Source organism: Typopeltis vanoorti, chromosome 17 (assembly GCF_054136105.1).
Source record: "Typopeltis vanoorti isolate ZY-2024b chromosome 17, IOZ_Tvanoo_1.0, whole genome shotgun sequence".
Lineage (NCBI taxonomy): Eukaryota > Metazoa > Arthropoda > Arachnida > Uropygi > Thelyphonidae > Typopeltis > Typopeltis vanoorti.
The window spans coordinates 35,108,336-35,130,429 of NC_143565.1; the positions used below are offsets into that span (position 1 = coordinate 35,108,336).

At 35.4% G+C, this 22,094-nt stretch overlaps 1 protein-coding gene across 1 annotated transcript in view; it reads left to right on the plus strand.

Moving 5' to 3' along the window:
- The window catches only part of LOC150097286 (coiled-coil domain-containing protein 40-like), a 298,600-nt gene that overhangs the window by 114,329 nt on the left and 162,177 nt on the right, over positions 1-22,094 (plus strand). Inside the window, exons 7-8 of the mRNA XM_090406906.1 lie at positions 2,773-2,913; positions 12,589-12,692. Coding sequence (XP_090263032.1) covers positions 2,773-2,913; positions 12,589-12,692 — 245 coding nt within the window. The remainder of the gene's footprint in view (positions 1-2,772; positions 2,914-12,588; positions 12,693-22,094) is intronic.

The following is a 22,094-nucleotide window of genomic DNA, read 5'->3' on the forward strand; positions in this document are numbered from 1 at the left end:
TCAACAATCCTATACAATTCTCTTATTTTGTATAAAAAATAATAAAAATCCATCTTGTAGCGCTTAGGAGGATGAAGGACGCTAGCAGCACTGTGTTTACCACAGTGTCATATTGCTATGCGTACAAGCATATGTACGTCATAGTGAGATGCGAGCTATTAACGTAATGCGGCACTGTCCATCGTGCAGTTCTACTGTTGTTTATATGCAGTTTGTGCCAGTAGTAGAGTGTTCGTATGATTGAGGGTGGGATATTCCCCAACAGATGAAACTTGGATGAGATTATGATCAGAATTACCAAGAGGAGTAGTCACCTCAACAGTGTATCTGAATGAGAAGTGGTTAAGAGTATCAGTTATCACTCGTCATTAACCCAGAAGACGCTATTACTATATGGGGCAAAACTAGTCAGTTTAACTATCTATATTATCACGACCTATTAAACCTAGTGTCAGTTATCATTTGTTGCATTCCTTTTTTGGTCAAAAAAATCAACATATTCATCAATAAATTATCACATTCCTTACGCAGTGAAGATACAAAGTATTGAATAAGTGTAGAGGATTGTCAGGGATTATGGTTGGGAGATGAATGATTTGTCTAAAATCATTTCCTACAGCAAATACCGCTGCTTCTCTTCCAGCTTAGTCAGTGGAATTCGAAAATGGAAGCCAGTTAGAATTGTGAACATTAAAGTCCCAAAGAAGATGACTTCACCGTGTAGGGAATGTGATAATTTATTGATGAGCATGTAGATTTTTTGACCAAAAAATGAATGTGACAAATGATAACTGGCACTGGGTTTAATAGGTCGTGATAGTATAGATAGTTAAACTGATTAGTTTCACCAAATATACTAGTAGCTTCTTCTGGGTTAATGACAAATGATAACTGACACTAGGTTATGATGATATAAATAGTTAAACGAACTAGTTTTGCCACATATGTTAGTGGCAAAACTATGAAACATCTCAATATAATTCACCATATGTACTATCCACTAGCATGTGCAAAACTAGTTGGTTTAACTCTCTATATTATCACAGTCTATAAATTCAGTGCCAGTTATCATTTGTCATAACCCAGAAGAATACACTGTAATTCACCACATATGCTAGCCACTGGCATGTGTAGCTAAACTAGTCAGTTTAACTATCTATATTATCATGACTGTGCATTATTAAATTATCATTTTTAGATTTTTAGACAGTAAACAGTCAAGTAGCTTGTTCACATAAACTAATTAATCTATGCTAAAACAATTTATATATATATAAATAATATATATTTTATATTACACACACACACACACACACACACACACACACACACACACACACACACACACACACACACACACACACAGTAAAACCCCGTTTTTACGTTCCCGCAATTTACGTTTTTCTGCCATTTACGTCATTTTCTGTTGGTCCCATCTTAAGGCCTATTCTCACGATGTATTGTTTTCCTGCCATTAACAACTTGATCTGGACGTTATTTCCCGTGATTTGCATTTTTTTTTCTCGGTGGCAATACCGATTTTTGAATCGATTTCAGCGGAAATCTGCGCATTTCTGTTCTCAGGTGGCATTGCTTTCAGCTGTAGTTTCATTTCTGCCATCACGGTGACTTGCACGCATGCAGCAGTACTGTAGTGATGAGCGATACCGTGATTTTTCAATCACAGTACGAATTGATATTGCAGAATTTCTGCAACGTGAAAGTTGCTTTCAAGTTGCGGTGGTGGATTATCCATGTTAGTAACATGGAGAAAAAAGACAGAAAATGTATTTCGGTAGAAGAAAAGATGGCAATTCTGCGACGTGTAAATTGGCATGCCGGAACACGTGTGCATTTAGCATAAGATCTTGCACTCTCCGTGTCCACTTTGAACACGATAGTAAAAAAACAGGTCAAGCATTGAACTCAATGCAAAGTAATCTGGAGCTAAGTCAAAAAAAAAAAAAAACGAAAAACAAACAACAATTAAAGATTTTTTTAAATAGATAAATGTAAGTACATTGTAAATTCATTTATTTTCAGTTATTAAATTTTGTAATCTAGTACGTAGACTCACATACTAGCAGTAAATCATCTTTTAGCCTTTTTTTAATGTTTTTTTACATTTCCTGCTATTTACACTTTCCTGCTATTTGCATTTTTTTCCATCAGTCCCCTGAAAAGTGTAAAAAAGGGGTTTTACTGTATATATTTCCCCTCCCCTTGTATTATGTGAATCCCATCCATGAAATATATATACATACTGCAGACCTATATTGAATCTTCAGTATCTTGGGTGGGCTAAGGTTAGATAATCTGGGAGCTCTGCTTAAGAGACCAAGCATGGTACTTTTTTTTAAGTTACAGCTACTTTGGGCTGATACTAAGTAGGGCTCAACTAGTCCCACCTATCACTAAAAATTAATTCTGTCCTATCCATATTATTTTGTTATGGCTGGCAATTTCATGCTTTCTCTCTCTCTCTGTGCACTTTGTCCATTTTTCTTCTCCCCCTTCCACACACCCCAGAAAACTCGGGCTTTTCGTTGAGTTTCCTGGAAGGGTTAGAGGGTTGGAGGACATCATTGCTACTGACTGCAGCTCCACTTTGAAATGCCATAAAGAACGTTTATCCACTTTCTGGCTTATTAACAGCATTAATTAACAGCAAAAGATCTTTTGTAGCAGTGTAATTGTTGTAAAAAATATTTTTTAAGTAATATTTCTGTTATAAGCTGATTGACTGCATTTTATAAATATTATTTTTTATAGGATTTGTACATCAATCGTATTGAAGAAGATCTTCACAGGATTAAAGATAAAATTAGTTTATGTAAAACTCAGTGTGCAGCAAAGAAAGAAGATGCAAGAGTTCTTCGCCAACAGTTAACTGAGGCCAATGCAGAATTACAGGTAAAAATTGATATGACTGAAACATTGCCACAATTGTACTTCATAATTTTAGTTACAAATACTTCATAGATTCTGAACACATCATTCATAGCTCATTAATATTATTATGCTTAGCATGTATAATTAATTTTGTAAACTGCTGAGGTATATCAAGTAGGAAATCATATGTTTTTGGAAAATGTAGAAAAAAACAAAATGACCCTAACCCTCTCAACTTGCTTTGCAGATATGTTTTATAGGGTTCAGAGGATATGTCTCAGAAAGTATATTTAATAAGAGTAAATAAATACAAAAAATATAGTTCATAGACAGTCATTATGACAGGATCTTTTTTAACTATGTAGCTAATATATTGTAATATCATTAATTATTATTATCCAGGCCACCATGGAGTCAAAAGACTCATTGTGGGAGGTCGTTTTTAGGAGACACAAAGTTTATCATACCACTCCTTGAACCCATTGACCCATTCCCGCTCCAACCACTCTCTCAGGCAATGCATTCCAAGGTTCAGCCAACCACCCTCCATGCAAAGAAACCACTCCTCACCGTAACTTCCAGGGATGGTCCCTTGTCATCGCTCCTTCCTGCCGTTCTACCAAGTGAAAGGACTCTCCAATGTCTACCCTGTAACTGCCTCTCAACAGTTTAAAAGTCTCGATCATATCACCTCTCCTTCTTCTATCCACCAAACTCTGCAGTCCACATTCCCTCAGTCGATCCTCATAACTCATATTGTACAGTCCTGAAACCATCTTTGTTATCCGCCTCTGTACCCTTTCCACAGTCAATTTATCCCCTTCAAATCCTGGGGACCAAATCTGAGAACAATAGTCTGAGTGTGGTCTGATCAGAGTCTTATACAACGGAATGATAACTCTTTTATCTCTGCAGGTCAGCGTCCTTCTCAGTATTGCAGCAATCCTCTGAGTTACCCTCACCACCTTTGCAATATGCTTCCTGAATTTCAGTTTTCTATCAATCATCACCCCCAGATCTCTTGTCTCCCCTACCTCCTCCAATCACCAATCGAGTATGCATTCTCCCATCGATGGATCCCAAACCTCAAGACTTTACATTTTACTGCATTGAACCGATACCCCATTCATTTGCCCATCTGTCTAGTTTATTCAAATCCTCTTGCAGGGCTGCCACATCTGCACTATTACTGATAACCCTTCCCAGCTTCACATTAACTGCAAATAACTGAGTGTCCCCTTGCAATCCATTCACTATATCATTGATATAAAGGTTGAACAATACAGGTCCCAGTACCTGTATTGTTCAACCCTGTGGAACCCCACTTGTAACCTTCTGCCCTGATCAATGATACTATTCTTCCTTGATATTGTCCCACCATACACAACTCTCTGATACCTATCAGTCAGCCAATCCTGGATCCATTTGACTAACCTGACATTTAAACCCATCTGCTGCAACTTAAATATCAGCTTATCATGTGGCATCCTGTCAAACGGCTTTGCAAAAATTTTGGCAAACTTTGCAAATTAATTTGGCATTCTTTATTTTTAAATGTTTACATAAATCTAAATCTGTTCAGTAACATTTTAACAACATCCATTTAACATGTCTGGTCATTAAAAAAATAAAAATAATAAATAAAAAACTGCACTGTAGTTTTTATGCAAAACATTTATGAACATTTGATTACTTTTTAAGGTTGATTAAAAGTCAAAGCCAGATAATTGGGAGCAGACCTCCAATCACCTTTAAGATAGGTAGAGACTCAACTGGAGCTACTGACTGTCCAATCTTTAGCTTCAGTGTGTAATATTTTAAAAAGAATTAAAGTTGAGCAGCTTTTACAGGTAAACTGTAGACTCAACTTGACAAACATTGTTGAAGACAAAAATGAGACTTCGTAAACAAGAATCTAACCTTTGTGTCTCGTTGGCAAACTCTGAAGAAAACATTCATTGATTCTACTTGGTAGTCATGTGGTAAAGTTGTATGGAAGGATAGAAAAACAAGAACACCATGATGGACACAGAAGCAGCAGCAGCAGCAGCCCTGGAAAAAAGAACCCATACCAAAAGTTCCTAGCAAGTAAATCAGCAGATGGCTTAAAAGAATATGGAGAAAAATGTAAGAGAGAAAGACAAAAGTCACAGGAAGACTTTGCTAAGAATATAGAAGATAAATAACAGGAAAGTGGCAAAATGTTTTGGAGGCTATTTAAAAAGCTTAGAAATGGTGAAAAGAGTACTGTAAAAGGAATCAATGATGATAAAGGGGACATGAAAACCGAAGATAAGGATATCCTAAATATCTGGAGTAATTACTTTGAAAGACTGCTAAATGAAACAAGCAGTGACAGAACAGTAGTAGAAAATTTTCAAGAAGAATGCAAACAGGAGTACATATGAGTACTTTAGACAGAAAAAATTATCAACTATTTCTCTACTATTTTAGGTAAGATTTATGCAAAAAATACATGAAAATAGGCTGAGAAAAATTGTGGAAGAGAATCTTGTCAAAATCATATTCTTAATCTTGTTAAGATCAAGTGGCAAGAGGAAACAACCAAAAAACTAATACCGCATTATGCCTGTGCTCCCAGAATTTATGGCCTTCCAAAAATACACAAAACAAACACACCACTATGACTGATAACTGAAAGAATCAACAGCCCTAATTATTACATAGCCAAAAAATTAGCAGCCACACTCAAGGAATTTGTAGGTCATTCCCCTCTACATAAAAAATACACAACACTTCATCAACAAAATTAGAAACATCACACTCAACGACAAAGATTTATTAGTCAGCTTTGACATAACTGCTACTTTCTCTAATGTCCTGATCAATGATACTATTCTTCTCTCACAAAACATATTTCTGCCTGATATCACGGCCCTCTTTGCCCACATACTCCGCTCTGGGTATTTCATGTGCCAAAATAATTTTTACCTACAAAATGAAGACATAGCCATGGGCTCCCCCCCCCCCCCCCCAATAGCTACCTTTTATGTGGAAGACTCCAAGCAAAGAGCTCTAGATTTGGCCAGCCTAAAACCCAAAGTCTGGCTCAGATATGTTGATGATATTTTTGCCATTTGGCCCCATGGCCATGAAACATAATATACGTTCCTAAGCCACCTGAACAAACAACACAAACATATCCAATTCACCATCAAAATTGAAAACAACAATTCTCTTCCTTTTCTAGACACGTCTTTCCTCAGGGTGCCTCTCCTTCACAGTCTACTGCAAATCTACACACACACACACACACAGACCAATACATACATAAAAATTCATACCACCATCCAACACAAAAACTAGGAGTCATCAGCACCCTCAAACACAGAGCCCTAACAATTTGCTCCAATGAACAAGCTCTGAACCAAGAATTTGAAATTATTAACCAAACATTTGTAAAAAATGACTACAATAAAAAAAATAACAGTTCACAAGATCCTCCATAAAAATGCCATTAAAATCCAAAAAGTTACAAGAATGCCATAGCCATACCCTACATTAGGGGCATTTCAGAAAAAATAGACAGAACACTACTTAAATACAACATTAACACAACCTTCAAATCCCCGGAAAAATTAAGAAATTTACTTAGCTCTTCCAAAGATCCTCTTCCATACCTTGCCCACCCACGGGTTTACAAAATTTAGTGTACTTGTAACCCACCTTACACAGGATACACTATCCCTATCAGAAAAGAAGAACATAAATGCCACATGAAATACCTCCACTATGATAAAACAGTCCTATCAGACCACGCACTCCAAACATGCCACAGAATTGATTGGAAAGGCTCCAAGTCCCTACATTCACCAAAATCTGGTGTGAAAGAAAATTGAAAGAAACTTGTGAAATGCTAAACTATCATACAAATCTGAACAAAAATGATGGATTAATTATTCGAAGAATGTGGAGGACCCATCTTCAACCCATATAGCAACCAAAACAACCCTAAACAGAAGAAAAATCTCGATACAAGTGAACTTTAGAAATTGTTTAATGTAGTTCTGTTTTTCTTTTTTTTTTCCATCAGAGGTCAGGCTAGGGTTAATGATTAACAAACATTTAGATTCATCTTACTTTTATATAGTGTAGTGTCTTGTAGCTTGTATCCTGTACATATGTATGTTTTTCTGATGATGATGACCTCAATTCAGAGGTCGAAACATTGATTGTTACTTTCTTAATGTTAATTAAAGTAATTATTCTAACGTGTGTTGTGTCTCCATAAATTCTTCACTATGAATTCAAATTGTAAATGAAACAGAACTACTTTCCTAACATGGTGCCCTCTATAAGCCAGATAACCATAAAGTTAATCTGGAGAAGTGAGGCAATCTGGTCTCAGAATGACAGTCTTCCCAGAACAAAAATGATATTAAAGCAACTGATATAACTGCAAGAAAGAATATATCTTAAACCCTTTAACTCCCATGTTCCATATAATAATTTGTTCTTTTAGGATAAATAAGAAGACATAAAATTAATTAATTTTGTTCTACGTGTTTATCAGAACTTTCGAGACCCCTCCTCTCGTATGACAATTAATGCAACCATATTTGTTGAGGTTGGGAGGATGCCTCATAGCAGATGCTGATTCTGAAAATAGTCTCTCATGTCATTTTCCATTCAATCTTATGTGACTTAGTATCCGGATCATAGTCTGCTAGTCCCAGACAAAATAATCTCAGGATGTTTTGAGAGCTGTATCTACAATATATCTGTTGTTTCTCAACTTGTGCTGGGTACATCACAAGGGCATTCTGAAAGTAATGTCTCTATTGTGATAGCTTTCCATCCAAAAGAGATATATTAGTGAAATAAAAAATACTTTATTTTTATACACTGTTTCTCAATATAATTTCCCTTCTTTTTCAACACATTTTCTCTACAGTGTAACAAGTTTTTCAAAACTGTCATAGTAAAACTCAGGTAGTTTTTATAACTGTTGTCTCACCTCTACTTTGACCTGTGCAGCATTTTCAAAATAGATACCCATGAGATGTCTGCAGTTTAGGAAATAACCAGGAGTCCATTCAGCGTCAAGTCCAGGCTGTAAGGAAGATGTTCCACAACTTCAAATCTGATCTCTCTGATAGCTGTTAAGGTGAATATTCTCAAGTGCAGCCTCACTTTGTCATGTTGCAAAAACTGTGACTGTTCCTCAGTAAGAACATTTAATTTGTTGTTTCAGTTTTTTGTGGTCTTTGCATCACTTTGGAAATTTACTGTTCATTCCTTTCACTATATAATCCAAGTGAATAACGCCTTTGCCTTCCCAAAAAGACAATTAGCATGAACTTTCATGTGAGGATGGTGAGATCTTCCATACTCTGAATTTTAATTTAATTGTCATAATGATGGATTTAACTTTGGTCTTCAGTCAAGATTTTGTAAAGAAATGTACATTGTCTTCCTTTTCATAACAACGAAGCAAATGGTGACAAGTTTCCCAACTCATCTGTTTCATTTTGCAAGTCGACTCATACACTTTATTGTAGTCCAGTTATGTAAAAATTTGGTTGAATCATGCTTATAGAAATTTGCTAGTGATCTCTGATTTCTTGCCAATTTTCTCTAAGTAACTCTTGTAGAGAGGCTTATACGTTGGTAACACATGATTGTTAAATTATTTAAGGAATTTATAACGTATACTGGAATATTAATTAAAAGAAACTTTAATAAATACCTCCTATATTTCGACAATGTCACATTGCCATCTTCATGGGAACATACAACTATGACACATGCACGCAGGCACTACAAAAAAGCAAATGAGGCAGAAGAGAGAAAACTACTGTTGTTCCTAGAGTCCTAAAGGTGTCCCCTAGCAGGTTATATTGGGTTGTCTTGGCTGTTGGGCTGAAGTTCTCAAGATGCACACTTCCCAAATTTCAGGCAGTCTCATTCACCCAAATTTGTTGAGGTTTGGAAAGTTTTTTAGAGCTGAGGCTGATTCCATGAACAATCTTTCATATTTAAATTTGCTGCTGTGTATTAACATGATTTTCCTCCAACGTATTCTGTGGCAGGTATCTAGTGCATGGTCTGCAAGCCCAGAGTGGCTATATTCTTTGTGTTCTGAAATCCTGACATTTGCTGTTCTGCCTGTTTGGCTAAAGTAGGACAGTTTACAGCTGCAAGGGACTTGGTATACCCCAGGTAGGTCTGGGGAAGTGGCTGGTCTTTGGTGGAGTGGATAAAGGATGCCAATTTCATATATGGTTTGTTACAAGAAATCAGGTCATATTTTTTTAAGATTTTGGTTAACTTTTCAGAGGTGGCCCTGGGATATAGGGAATGGTCATGGATTTATGTAATCTTTGTTATGAATGGGGGGGCGGATTGTGGTTAACTTGTTTTAATATTTTTTGGGGGTTGTGGCCATTGGCTAAGAAAGTGTTAAGGATGTGGTTTAGTTCAGTGGTTAGAGCATTGTCATCTGAACAGATTAATTTTGCCCTGTTATAGTGTTTTTATAACCCCATATTGTTGTGAGGGAGAGAGATTGCTGGTGAATGTATCTGCTTGTATGGGTAGGTTTTCTGTAAACAGAGAAAGCCAAGGATCCATCAGGCTGATGAGTGATTGGAGTGTCTAGGAAAGGGAGACTGTTGTTTTCCTCTTTTTCCAAGGTAAACTGGAGTCTGGGATGTTGGTGTAAGTGTGTTAAGAAAGAGTGGAGTGTATCTGAGCCATGTGGCCAAATAGCGAACACATCATCAATGTAGTAAAGCCAAACAATGGGTTTTTGTGGGTCTGAGTTTAAGGCTTTCTCTTCAAAAGTCTCCATAAAGAAGTTGGCCAGGGGTGGGGAGAGTGGTGAACCCATGGCTTATGGGTTCAATATCGTCATCATCATCATCAAATTCCTGACATGTACCCTTGAGGGTACATGTCAGGAATTTGAAGCCACTGCAAGATTTTTATACCACCATACTTCAGCATTTCTGGTCGAATATCATCTATTCCTGCTGCCTTTCCACATTTTAAGCCTTTGATATTTCAAGTATGGATATGAATTCCAGACTGTATGCCTGTTGAGTGTTTTTTTACTACTGTGCTATCACTGCTTGTTTCATTTAGCAATTTTTCAAAGTAATTACTCCTTACATCAAGGATATCTTTTTCTCCCATTTTCATGTCACCTTTGTCATCTCTAACTCTTCTTACAGCACTCTTTCCTCCATTTCTAAGCTTCTTTAACATACTCCATTATATCTTACCACCTTCTTGATATTTATTTTCTATGTTCTTACCAAAGTCCTCCCATGACTTTTGTTTAGCTAGCTTTACACAGTGTTTAGTTTTCTTACATTTGTCTCTGTATTCTCTAAGAGCACAAGCTGGCTTAATTGCCAAGAACTTTTGATATGCTTTCTTCTTTTCATTCACTGCCTCTCTAACTTCCTGGGTCCACCATGGACTTCTGATTTTTTTATCCTTGCGGACAACCTCACCACATGCCTTTCTGGCTGAATCAATCACGGTGTTCTTCAAGGTTTACCACTGAATCTCCAAGGTTTGGTTCTTGTTCTCAAACTCTTTCATTTTTTCTTCAATAATCTTTGTGTATTTGTCTACAGTTCACATCTGAGAGCTGTTCAACATTTATTCGTTTTAAAAGTTTCTTACATGTCATTCTTTTCAATATGAAATTTAATTTTATTCTGCTCAAAACTAAATAGTGATCACTTCCAATTTCAAATTCTCCGTACACTCTGGTGTCCTGCACCAGGGAGAAAACATCACTATCAACAATAACATAGTCAATGAGACTTTTATTCCTTGCCTCTTCTCTCCATATGAATTTGTGCACATTTTTATGTTGGAACATGGCGTTAGTAATAACCAGTCCATGTCCTGAGCACAAATCCAAGAAGTATTTGCCATTATTATTAGCTTTGCTATTTTCTCCAAATTTTTCCAAAATATTTTTGTATGTCTGACAATCATTTCCTACTCTTCTATTTAGATCCCCAACAAGGACCAACTTTTCATTTTTCATTGTGTCAGTTGCTTTTTCTAAAGCCTCAAAAAATTCCTCCACTTCTACCTTAGTAGAACCTTCTGTGGGACCATAGGCACAAATAAGTCTCATTGTCCAGTTCCCCATTCTCATATTTGCCCACATTACTCTACTTGAGACTGACTGCCATTCAAGAAGATTAGCCTCGTATTTTGTGTTGAATACTATGGCTACTCCTTCTTTTCCTTGATTGTCATTGCCTGAATATAACATTTTGTATTTATTGCTAAGAAAGAGCTCACCAGTTTTGGTCTTTTTTGTTTCAGTCACCCGTATTATGTCAATCTGGTACTTTTTTAATTCCTCAGCTAGCTCCATTTCTTTGCCATTGAGGCTTCTTATGTTGATAGTACCAATCTTCAATTCTGGTGATATTGAGTTAGGGTGTGTTTTAGGATTTGTTCCAGTAGCTGACTTTTCGCTGTTTGCTCTGGTTCCCTGGCAAAAACAACGGGGGCCTTGTTTAACCGGGCGATGCCCCAGCCGGCATGAAATTTTATCATGACTTTTTTTTTTTTTTTTTGATCATATATGTGTATCTTATCTATATTCATGTGTATTATATCTTATTGTCTTTTAACCATGTGTACAAGCCATATGATAAATAAATAAATAAATAAATCATTTAATATTGTGGTTTAAGCCAATAAGAATACAATTTGGTCGGCTAAATCCCAAATTGCCAGCCCATCCTCGTTCGTTCAGTATCCAGGTAGATATCTAACAGGGTGCACCACGAGAAGGTGAGGACTGGACATTAGGTCAGAAGCCCTGGTCGGTTCTCCACATTCCTTTAAAGGGTATGTGGAGGTCTCCTCTTAGTTATACAGCTTTGACCCTTAAGCACCTCATATATATATATATATATTTCAAATCAAATCAATAAATACTTTTTTATACATAATAAGTGTAATAACATGTAGATGATTAAAAAATCTCTTCCCTCAGACTGTCTCTTCATGGGTTACTGCAAACTACATGCACAAAAAATTCATACTACCACCTAACACAAAAACTAGAAGTCATCAGTACTGTAAATCATAGAGACCTAACAATTTGCTCCAATGAGCTGATGCTGAAGAAGAAATATGAAATCATTAGCCAAACCTTTATAAAAAATGACTACAACAATTAAAAAAAAAAAAAAGTTCACAAGATCCTCAATTGATTTTGAAGGTGAGTTAGCTGATCTTACACAGTTAGCAAGGTTTTTTTTCTCCCATAAACTCGGTTTTTTCATCCTGCATACAAGCAAATTAGCCTTGGGAACACATGCAATATACAGACAGAAAAATACGAGTGGTTAGTGGTGGGCAGTAGATGGTGTTAGTGTAGGTGATGATAATAGTGGTGGTTTGCCGTAGTTGGTGGATTAACTGGTGGAGACAGAGAACTGTAGATTAGGTTCCCTCCCTTGATGAGTCTTTGAATTCCTTGGAGGTGTCATGTAATAACAATAATAACAATTTATTATGGCTGAGCTATAACTGAAGAATTAGTAATTATCATTGAGTAAAGTGAATTGATTTGCGGCAGAAACAAGAAGGAATTGCTTTTAAAATAGCTTAATTTAATTTCCTTAACTTAATGATATTATAATGTAATTAAAATAAGAAAGTATATTAATATTGGGATATGATTTCCAGACAGTGCATTTTGAAAAACAGCAACTACTTCTAAACTGGAATAATAGCATTCAGTCTTTGGCTCATAGAGATGATACTTGTGCTTTTTTACGACAAAATGTCAGGTATGTGATGTGTAATAATTTAAATTTATTGTTTTTTTTTCCCTTAATTATAAGAAATTCTAACAAGCTCCTGTAAAAATTAGTTTTGCAGATTTTATTTATTTTGCATAATAAAGTCAATTATAATCACAGTCTTCCTAAAACAACAACAAACAAAAAAAAAAAACCCACAATATTTAGCCCTCACTATATATGACTGCTGCTAAATTGTGTAAATGTTGTTAGAAATATTATCATTATTGTGCGTTACACATGGTGATCAGTTCAAATGGAAACAGGACTTTAAAAATAAATTTAAAATATCAGTAAAGAAATTTAGAAGAATTATGCATCAACATGCATAGAATGAGAATGGACTTTCTTTTTATAATATCATGACTTAAGTGGTACTATGTCAGTATCACTTTATCTTTGGATGCAGAATACTCCCTTGCAAACAGAATGTGTTTTCTGTTCAGACAGTGGATGTTGTCTAAGTCATTTAAAAGTTGCCAGGAAAATTTTCAATTTGTTATTTTTCAAATTTCTATTTGAAAATATTGAATTTTCATTTGAATGAGTTAAAATTTTTGGAGAAACTGGAAGCATTAGAATCAAAAACATGAGTCAGCTGTACATTTTTGATTTGGGAAACTTCTGAATTTTGCTCTTTTGGAACTGCAAGAAAGAGATTCATGGTTGTAGCAGAATAACACACAGAAAGAAGCACTATGGATTTCCCGAGGAGTTATTTCATGAGCTCCTGATATTCCACAAGCTATGAGTTCTCCACTCCTTGGATCACTTCTTCCAACTTTTTTCTTGTGGATGAGTTGCTTGAAGGAGAGCTCTACTCAAACAAATTAGATGACTTGAAACACAACATCAAAGCCTACATTGTCAAAATTTTCATGTGATGACACTACATTTTGTATTTTGCAATATGCTTTTATAATGATACCCCCCCCCCCCCACACACACAAAAAATTTCTAAACCCATAAGCACATTACTGTCATAGGTACACTAAGGGTTAGATAATCTGGAATGCCCTGCTGGAGAATAGGGTACTTTTCAAGTCACTTTGGGGCTTCCATTAATCAGTGTGATAGTAGTGGTCTCATAGCGGGTATTGATTATGTATGATTATTTTTATAATAATTCTAAACTAAAAAAATAAATAAAATAAAGCTGTGAGTTTTATTTCCGTAGTCTCAATTTAAATGGATTACTGTGCAGAAAAGATGATGATTATTATTATTATAGCATACAATAATTACATTGGATTGGTTAAATCTCAACATCAGAGCTTGCGCAGTGGTATGGACTATCATAGGATCATCTTTTCAGTAGATATAAAATTTCTACTCAGAAATATATTCAGCTGTGATCTTAGTTTAGAAGGGTATAGAAGTATTATAACATTATCCAGATCTTAACGAAGATTATGACTGTGTACATGAAAGCTGGAAAGTTGTAATACTTTCATCCATTTATACCTGTGTTCACACCCATGTGAACTTTCATAACCAAATCTGACAGAATAGGATGGCTAGCACTTATTCCTGTAGTCATTTTATATGTTAAGTGCATCTATTCTGTATTGTTCATGAGCTGTAGCTGTTTGGTCTATCTTGAGGGATAAAAAAATACAGATGTCTGGAGGGAACCCCTTACCACTTTCATATGAAATTGGTTAACTCTCTTTCAGTTGAAAATTCTCTATAAAGGAGCTTTGTGTCCTAGACAGGATTCCAACCCAAGCCTTTTCAACCAGAGGTCATCTTCACTATCAACTGAGCTTTGAAGACTCTTGTCATATTTAATTCTGTTACCAAGTGGTTAGTGTATCTGCTCTCCAGACAAGAGGTTGCAGGTTCAAATCCTGCCAAGGGCATGGATGTTTGTGATTGTCCTACTAACTCTTTGTGGAAAGGGCATCTAGAAGAGGTGGTAGATGCCCTTTCCACAAAGAGTTGGATGTTTATAATTGTCTTAAACTCTTTGTGGAAAGGGGATCTGTGACCCTACCACTTCTTCTAGCAGAAGGCTTCACCCCCAAAACCCAATGAGGTATGGGAGTGACCATTCGTGTCAAAATGACATCACATGTGAATAACTAACTCAAGTAATTACTTGAGATTCTTTTAGTTAGTTAGTTATTCCTATTAAAGATACCTTAAAAGGAAATACAGTGCTGCCAATCAAGATATAGCAATTATTTTGCATACATTTGAATTTTTGTGCTCCTGTTCATAATTCACACTGGTAATACTTTTACAAGACATAACCTATGTTTAATTTGCTATTTTTGCCTTGGAGTCACCTTTATGTAATGGAACTATCTTACTCTTTTCAACTCCCTTAGAATCTTGTTAGAACTGAGACTTGCATTAAACAGCTTTGTCAGAAGCACTATCAGTTCTTTTGTACATTTCCTACAGCATACAGACTGATATTCCATCCAGTGCCACTGTTGCATACTGACATTTTTCAATTATCTGAGCACCTTCATTTCATCTACCTCAATTCTCACATTAATATCTGTGACATCAGTAACTGCAAAGTCTCCACCTGAATAATATACCCTTGCAAAGTGATCACTTAGTATCTTAACTATTTCTTTTGCATCTCTCACCTTTCTGTTATCAGCACTGATTAAAATTATTCTTCCATAATCATTCTTCTTCTTACTTGCTACATACACACACACACAAAAAAAAACCTCTTTTGAATTTACTTTGGCCTGCTTTTCTCTCATTTTCTGATTCTGCCTGTCATACCATACTAGTTACCCTTCTTGCCTATGCTTTGTGTTGTTCATGAGCATGCTGATCACTTTTTCTTTTTTTCCAGTCCCTGCTTTAGATCACTACTTATTTATTACTTATTTTATTATTACTTATTTAGATCACTACTTAATTTCAACTTGATTTATCCTCTTTACATTGGGTATGCACTTTGATAATGCTTCTTTCAAACAATCCCTCACCATTTCCCATGCACTACTGACATTCTTTCCATGTATCTTTTTTTTTTTAAGCCATGCAACTATTATGAGCTGTCCAGCTTTGTAATTCATCATAAACCCTTTTTTGACTAAGAATTTTCCACATGTTTTGTGACCTTCTAGAACAAGACTGCAAGGTCACTTTTGCTGATTGCAAGAGTGTCTACCATGGTTATGGATACATTTTCTGATGGTCTTACCAGATTTAGCTTTGAAACCATTGGTCCCTTGCATTCAGTGCTGTTACAGGTAATTATCCTGTGGGTGACTGTATAAATTCCATTTCCATCTTGCCATGCACCCTTTCCTCCCTCCATTCTATGTCTTCCATAATAGCTGCTTGGTATGCACTCATTGTGCTATGCATTACATCCACATCTTTCTGTGGAACTTCTGATCTACAGAAAGCAACCAACAATATATTTTATCCTATTGGCCTCTGTGTCACACAAGACAGCCCTCAAATGAACTATTTTTCTCAACCCTGAAATCCTTATTAACTTCTATTTCTGTTGGTTCAAGTTCTTCAGTTATCATCAACAATACCCCTTCTCTTCCTGTTCTTTACTCTCTCTATCCTCCCCGAAAATACAGTACTTCTTACATTCTATCCCTGTAACTATTTCATTTTCTGTTTATTTTTGGTCAAGTCATGAACAAAGCCCAAAACTCCTGTCCTTAATTTCTGATACCTCAGCATTTGTGTACATGCATTTCGATGTCCCTTTGGACCCAATTATCCTTTTCATAATGTCACTAGATACATGCTTGACTGCATATCATCAACTGTAGTTCCCTGATTTTGCATTTCCACCCTTTCACTGAACATCATCTAACTCAAAAACCATTCAAATGCAGTCCATCAGGCATAGACCTCCTTTTATCCATCAAATTCACTCTATACATCTGTAAACTGCACACCTTTCCTTCTGCACCATCTCTTCATTGACTCTTTAGCAATTATGGTCCTTATTCTTAATTCATTCCTCTCATACTAAGGCAGTAGACTCTCAATCTTTACTTTTTTGCTCTTCTTTTCACTTTTTCCAGCTGCTCTTTTATCCTTTCCCATTGTATATTTTTCACCTTTCTGATCATTCATGAACGAACTAACACCTTCACTAACATCCTTGATCTTTGCACCTGGGAAACATGCTTTCACTATATTTTCATTAAGTACATCTCCTGTCTTAGAATCTCCATACAATATTTTCTTTTTAATCCCAGTTTCTTGCTCCTTCATACTTTTCTGATTCACTTTTATTTTCATTCTCCCTCTACTATGCCATATGCCAGATATTTCTTGAGTCATTCCAGCTCACATTTTGTTCTGTAAAGGACTCTGCGTAAGTGTGCTATTTCTCTTCTTATTGCCACTTCATCATCATTCATGTTACTCATAGGTGAATGAAGAATTTATGGAGACACAACACACATGTTAGAATAATTACTTTACTTAACATTAAGCAAGTAATAATCAATGTTAACAATTGACAAACTACAAACTACCCTACAAACTGCATCAAAAAGAAAACAACAGAATTAATCAAATAGGTGATCACCTGGCCAGAGGAAACAACCAAAAAACTAATACTGCACTCCTTGAATTTATGGCCTGCCAAAAATACACAAAACAAACATGTCACTACAACTGATAGTTCAAGGAATTATCACCTAGACAAAAAATTAACAGCACACTGAAGGAGCTGGTAGGTCATCCCCCTCCCTCGCATTGAAAATATACAACAGTTCATGAACAAGATTAGAAACTTTACACTCAACGACAAAGATTTTTAGTCAGTTTGACGTAACTGCCCTTTTTACTAATGTTGCAATCATTGATACTATTCTTCTCTTACAAAACATATTTCTTCCCGATATCACAACCCTCTTTGCCCATGTACTCCGCTCCGGGTATTTCATGTGCCAAAATAATTTTTACCTACAAAAAGAAGATATAGCCATGGGCTCACCCCCCCCCACCAATAGCTAACTTTTACATGAAAGACTTCGAGCAAAGAGCTCTAGATTTGGCCAGGTTAAAACCCAAGACCATAATTGCTAAGGAGTCAATGAGGAGATGGTGCAGAAGGAAAAATGTGCAGTTTACAGATATATGGATTGAATTTGATGGATGAAAGGAAGTCTATGCCTGATGGACTGCATTTGAATGGTTTTTGAGTTAGATGATGTTCAGTGGAAGTCTGGCTCAGATATGTTGATGATATTTTTGTCATTTGGTCTCACGGCCACGAAACATTAAATACATTCCTAAGCCACCTGAACAAACAACACAAATGTATCCAATTCACCATCGAAATCGAAAACAAGAACTCTCTTCCTTTTCTAGACACAGTTGTCACACATCTCCCCTCAGGGTGCCTCTCCTTCACTGTCTACCACAAACCTACAGATACAGGCCAATACATACGTTCAAATTCATACCACTATCTAACACAAAAACCGGATTTGAAGTCATCAAGAAATTGGAGTCATCAGCACCCTCAAACACAGAGCTCTAATAATTTGCTCCAATGAACAAGCTCTGAACCAAGAATTTGAAATTATTAATCAAATATTTGTAAAAAATGACTACAATATAAAAACAGTTCACAAGATACTACATAAAAATGCCATTAAAATCAAAAAAGATTACAAGAATGCCATTGCCATACCCTACATTAGGGCATTTCAGAAAAAATAGATAGAACAGTACTTAAATACAACTTAAATACAACATTAATACAACCTTTAAACCCCAAGCAAAATTAAGAAATTTACTTAGCTCCTCCAAAGATCCTCTTCTATACCTTGCCCACCCAGGGGTTTACAAAATTTAATTTACCTGTAACCTACCTTACATAGGGGGAAACAGAACGCACCATTCCAATCAAAAAAGATGGACATATATGTCACATTAAATACCTCTACTATGGTAAAACATATCACATATGGTAAAACAAGCCTATCAGACTACGCACTCCAAACATGCTATAGAATTGACTGGAAAGGCACTGCACTGCACCAAAACCTTATTTGAAAGAAAATTAAAAAAACTCGTGAAATGCTGAAACATCATCCAAATTTGAACAAAAATGATGGATTAATTATTCCAAGAATGTGGAGGATCCATCTTCAACCCATATAGCAACCAGAACAACCCCAAAAAGAAGAAAATCCCAATACGAAAGGACTCTAGAAATTGTTTAATGTAGTTCCATTTTTTTTTTTTTTTCACCAGAGTTTAGGCTAGGATAAATAATTAGCAAACATTTAGATTCATCTTACTTTTGTATAGTGCAGCATCATGTAGCTTGTATCTTGTACCTGTGTATGTTTTCCTGATGATGACCTCAATACAGAGATCAAAGCATCAGTTGTTACTTGCTTAATGTTAAGTAAAGTAATTATTCTAACGCGTGTGTTGTGTCTCCATAAATTCTTCACTATGAATGCTGACCGTGTAACCTTAAAATAAAGAATCATTCATGTTACCTTCTGCCAGTTCTTTCATACTCTCATCCATATTTTGTCCATTTCTGCTTACTTCTTTCACTACATTCTCTACAACACATTCACTATTCTGTTTTATATCATTACTATTAGTCACTTTGTTCTACTACCTTTGACATGCCTTGCATATCTTGCACTCACTCACGAGCCATTTCTTACACACACACACACACTTTTCTAAGATTTAATATTGGAAATAAACAAATTCATGTGAGGGGACTCTGGTATGCTAAAAAAAATCTATAATTTAGATGAATGTGGTCTTTTCTTATAACAAAACATTTCTTTTAATGTAATAATATATGAATTTTTCTTGTCTTTGCCTTTTGGTTTTGAAATTCATGAAACTGAGGAAAGTCTAGACAACATTAGGAGTTCCACAGTAAAGTTGTTCAAGTTGTTGATTGATACTGAAATATTTCTGTCTCCAGTTTGTACCTGAGTTTTGTTAAACTCAATTTCTAATTTTTCTTGCAATTCTTCTAATTGTTAAGCTGTCTTTTGTTAAGAGCAAGAAAATCTTTATTTTCTTGCTCTTCTTCATGTTTTCCAGCTACTCTTTTATCTTTTCTCATTGTCTATTTCTCACCTTTCAGATCACCTTCACTAACATCCTTGATCTTTGTTCATATCGTGATATAATTTTTGTTGAGTATAACTTAAATTAGTTGTTGTTGTAATTTATTAATTTATGAAATTTAGTTCTGTAACATCTTTATTTAACTTATGAGTAAATTGATTTTTTAAACACTTACTATACATTTTTTAAGCAAAAATTCCTTCTTCTGTTTTTATTTTGCTTTTTCCTCTTGTGATTCTTCTAATTAGTCATTCATTTTGAACATGCTCAAAATTAAAAATACAAATGAATTAAAAATTAAATGATTATATTACCAAGAGTTAATAATAACCTACATTTTGCTAGCAAATACTGTGTGATTTTACCAGCTGTGCCACCAAAGCTGATGTTGTTTTTTAATGTGGCTCTTGCCCATGAAAGGTTTTTGTAAACCTGTAGTACATTTATACCATGTGTGGGCTAAGGATTTTTTCTATTTATTTTTTAACATAATCCAGAAACCCTGCTCTAGAGCTCAAACATGGAGTTTTTTCAAGCCACTTGAGGCCTACAATGAGCAGGGCATTGGCCTCACACAAGATGATGAAGTTCATCTTCGCCTAAAGATAATCACTAACATCCATTCCCATAGTGGGATTTGAACCCTTGGCCTGTTGATTGTAGAGCAGATATGATAACCACTTGGCCAACCAGGTCTGCAAAAGGTTTATCAGAAGTGGGACATTAAATAATTAAAAATAAGACTGAACATCATCAGTTTGAAAAAAAAAAAAAAAGAATAAATAAATGAAATAAAACACTAAATGACATGTGACATATCCATTGAAAGTAATCTTGCACTCTCTCTCTCTCTCTCTCTCTTGCAAACTCTCCATCACAGACCAGAAAACTGAAATCATCATTGTTGAGTGTGATGTTCATAATTTTGATTGTGGAGCATTGTGCATGTTTTATGTAGGAGAGAGAATGCCTGCAGTCTCCTAAAATTTATGGTATGCCAAAAATACACAAAACAAATGCACCTCTGCAACCTGTAGTAAATGACAGCCCTAATTCACTTAGCAAAGAAACTAGAAATGGTACTCAAGGTATTGGTATGTCATAAGTATGAAATTATAATCAAACTCTTTATAAAAAAAATTGCTATAACAAAAATAAGAATTCATAGGATCCTATACAATAATGCTACTTAACATTAAAAAAAAAATCGCAAAATTGCCATAGCCATACCATACATTACGGAAATATCAAAAAAAAAAAAAAGAGCACAGCATAAATACAATATTAAGTCGACATTCAAACTACCTAAAAAATTAAAACACATACTCAGCTCTAAAGATTCCCTTCCCTACTTTGCCCACCCAGGGGTTTTCAAAATCCAGTGCACCTGTAACTCATCCTACAGGGGGAAACAGAACACACAATCTGAAGAAGAAAATATGATCACCAATGACACATTAAATTCCTTCATTATGGTAATATAGGCCTTTGCAATCATGAACTCCAAACATATCACAGAATTAATTGGAAAGACACCCATCCATACAGAAAATTTAAAGAAGCTTCTGAGATGCTGATTCATCATCCCAATCTCAACAAGAATGATGGATTAGTAGTTCCAAGAGTCTGGAAGACCCATTGCAACTTTATATCATTCATGTATAGAACATCAGAAGAATGAGATGGTAGAATCCGAACACAAGAAAACCTGTTCAGTGGACAGAACCTAAAGGTAACAGAACTGTGGAGTAGTTTATAGGTAACAATTGATGTAATTCCACTAGTAATTTTTTTAACCATTTTTATTTTATTTTATTATAATTTTTTTATTTAAATATTTTTTTCCCCCAAATTTAAATTTACTCTCCTCTTTCTTTTTCTCTCACATGAGGTCAGACTAGTGTAAACAGTTAACAAAGCAGTTATGCTATAGCTTACTTATGTGTACTGTGATGCAGCTTGCATTTTTGTTCTTATGTATATATATATATATATATAAATTCCTGACAATGACCTTGATATAGAGGTTGAAATGGTGAGAGTTATTTGTCTTAGTTTAAGTAAAGTAATTACTCTAACCCAGATGTTTGTGTCTTCATAATTTCTACACAATAAATTATAGTAATACATAATGGCATTACATGCAGTTTTATATTATTATTATTATTATTATGCGACACCTCCAGGGAGTCCAAAGACACATCGAGAGAGGGCACCCACTCCACAACTCTCTGTCTCTACCAACTATAAAACGAACCGTAACTATCATCATCTACTGCCAACCACCACTAGTATTTTCACAGACAACCACAAACATTCATG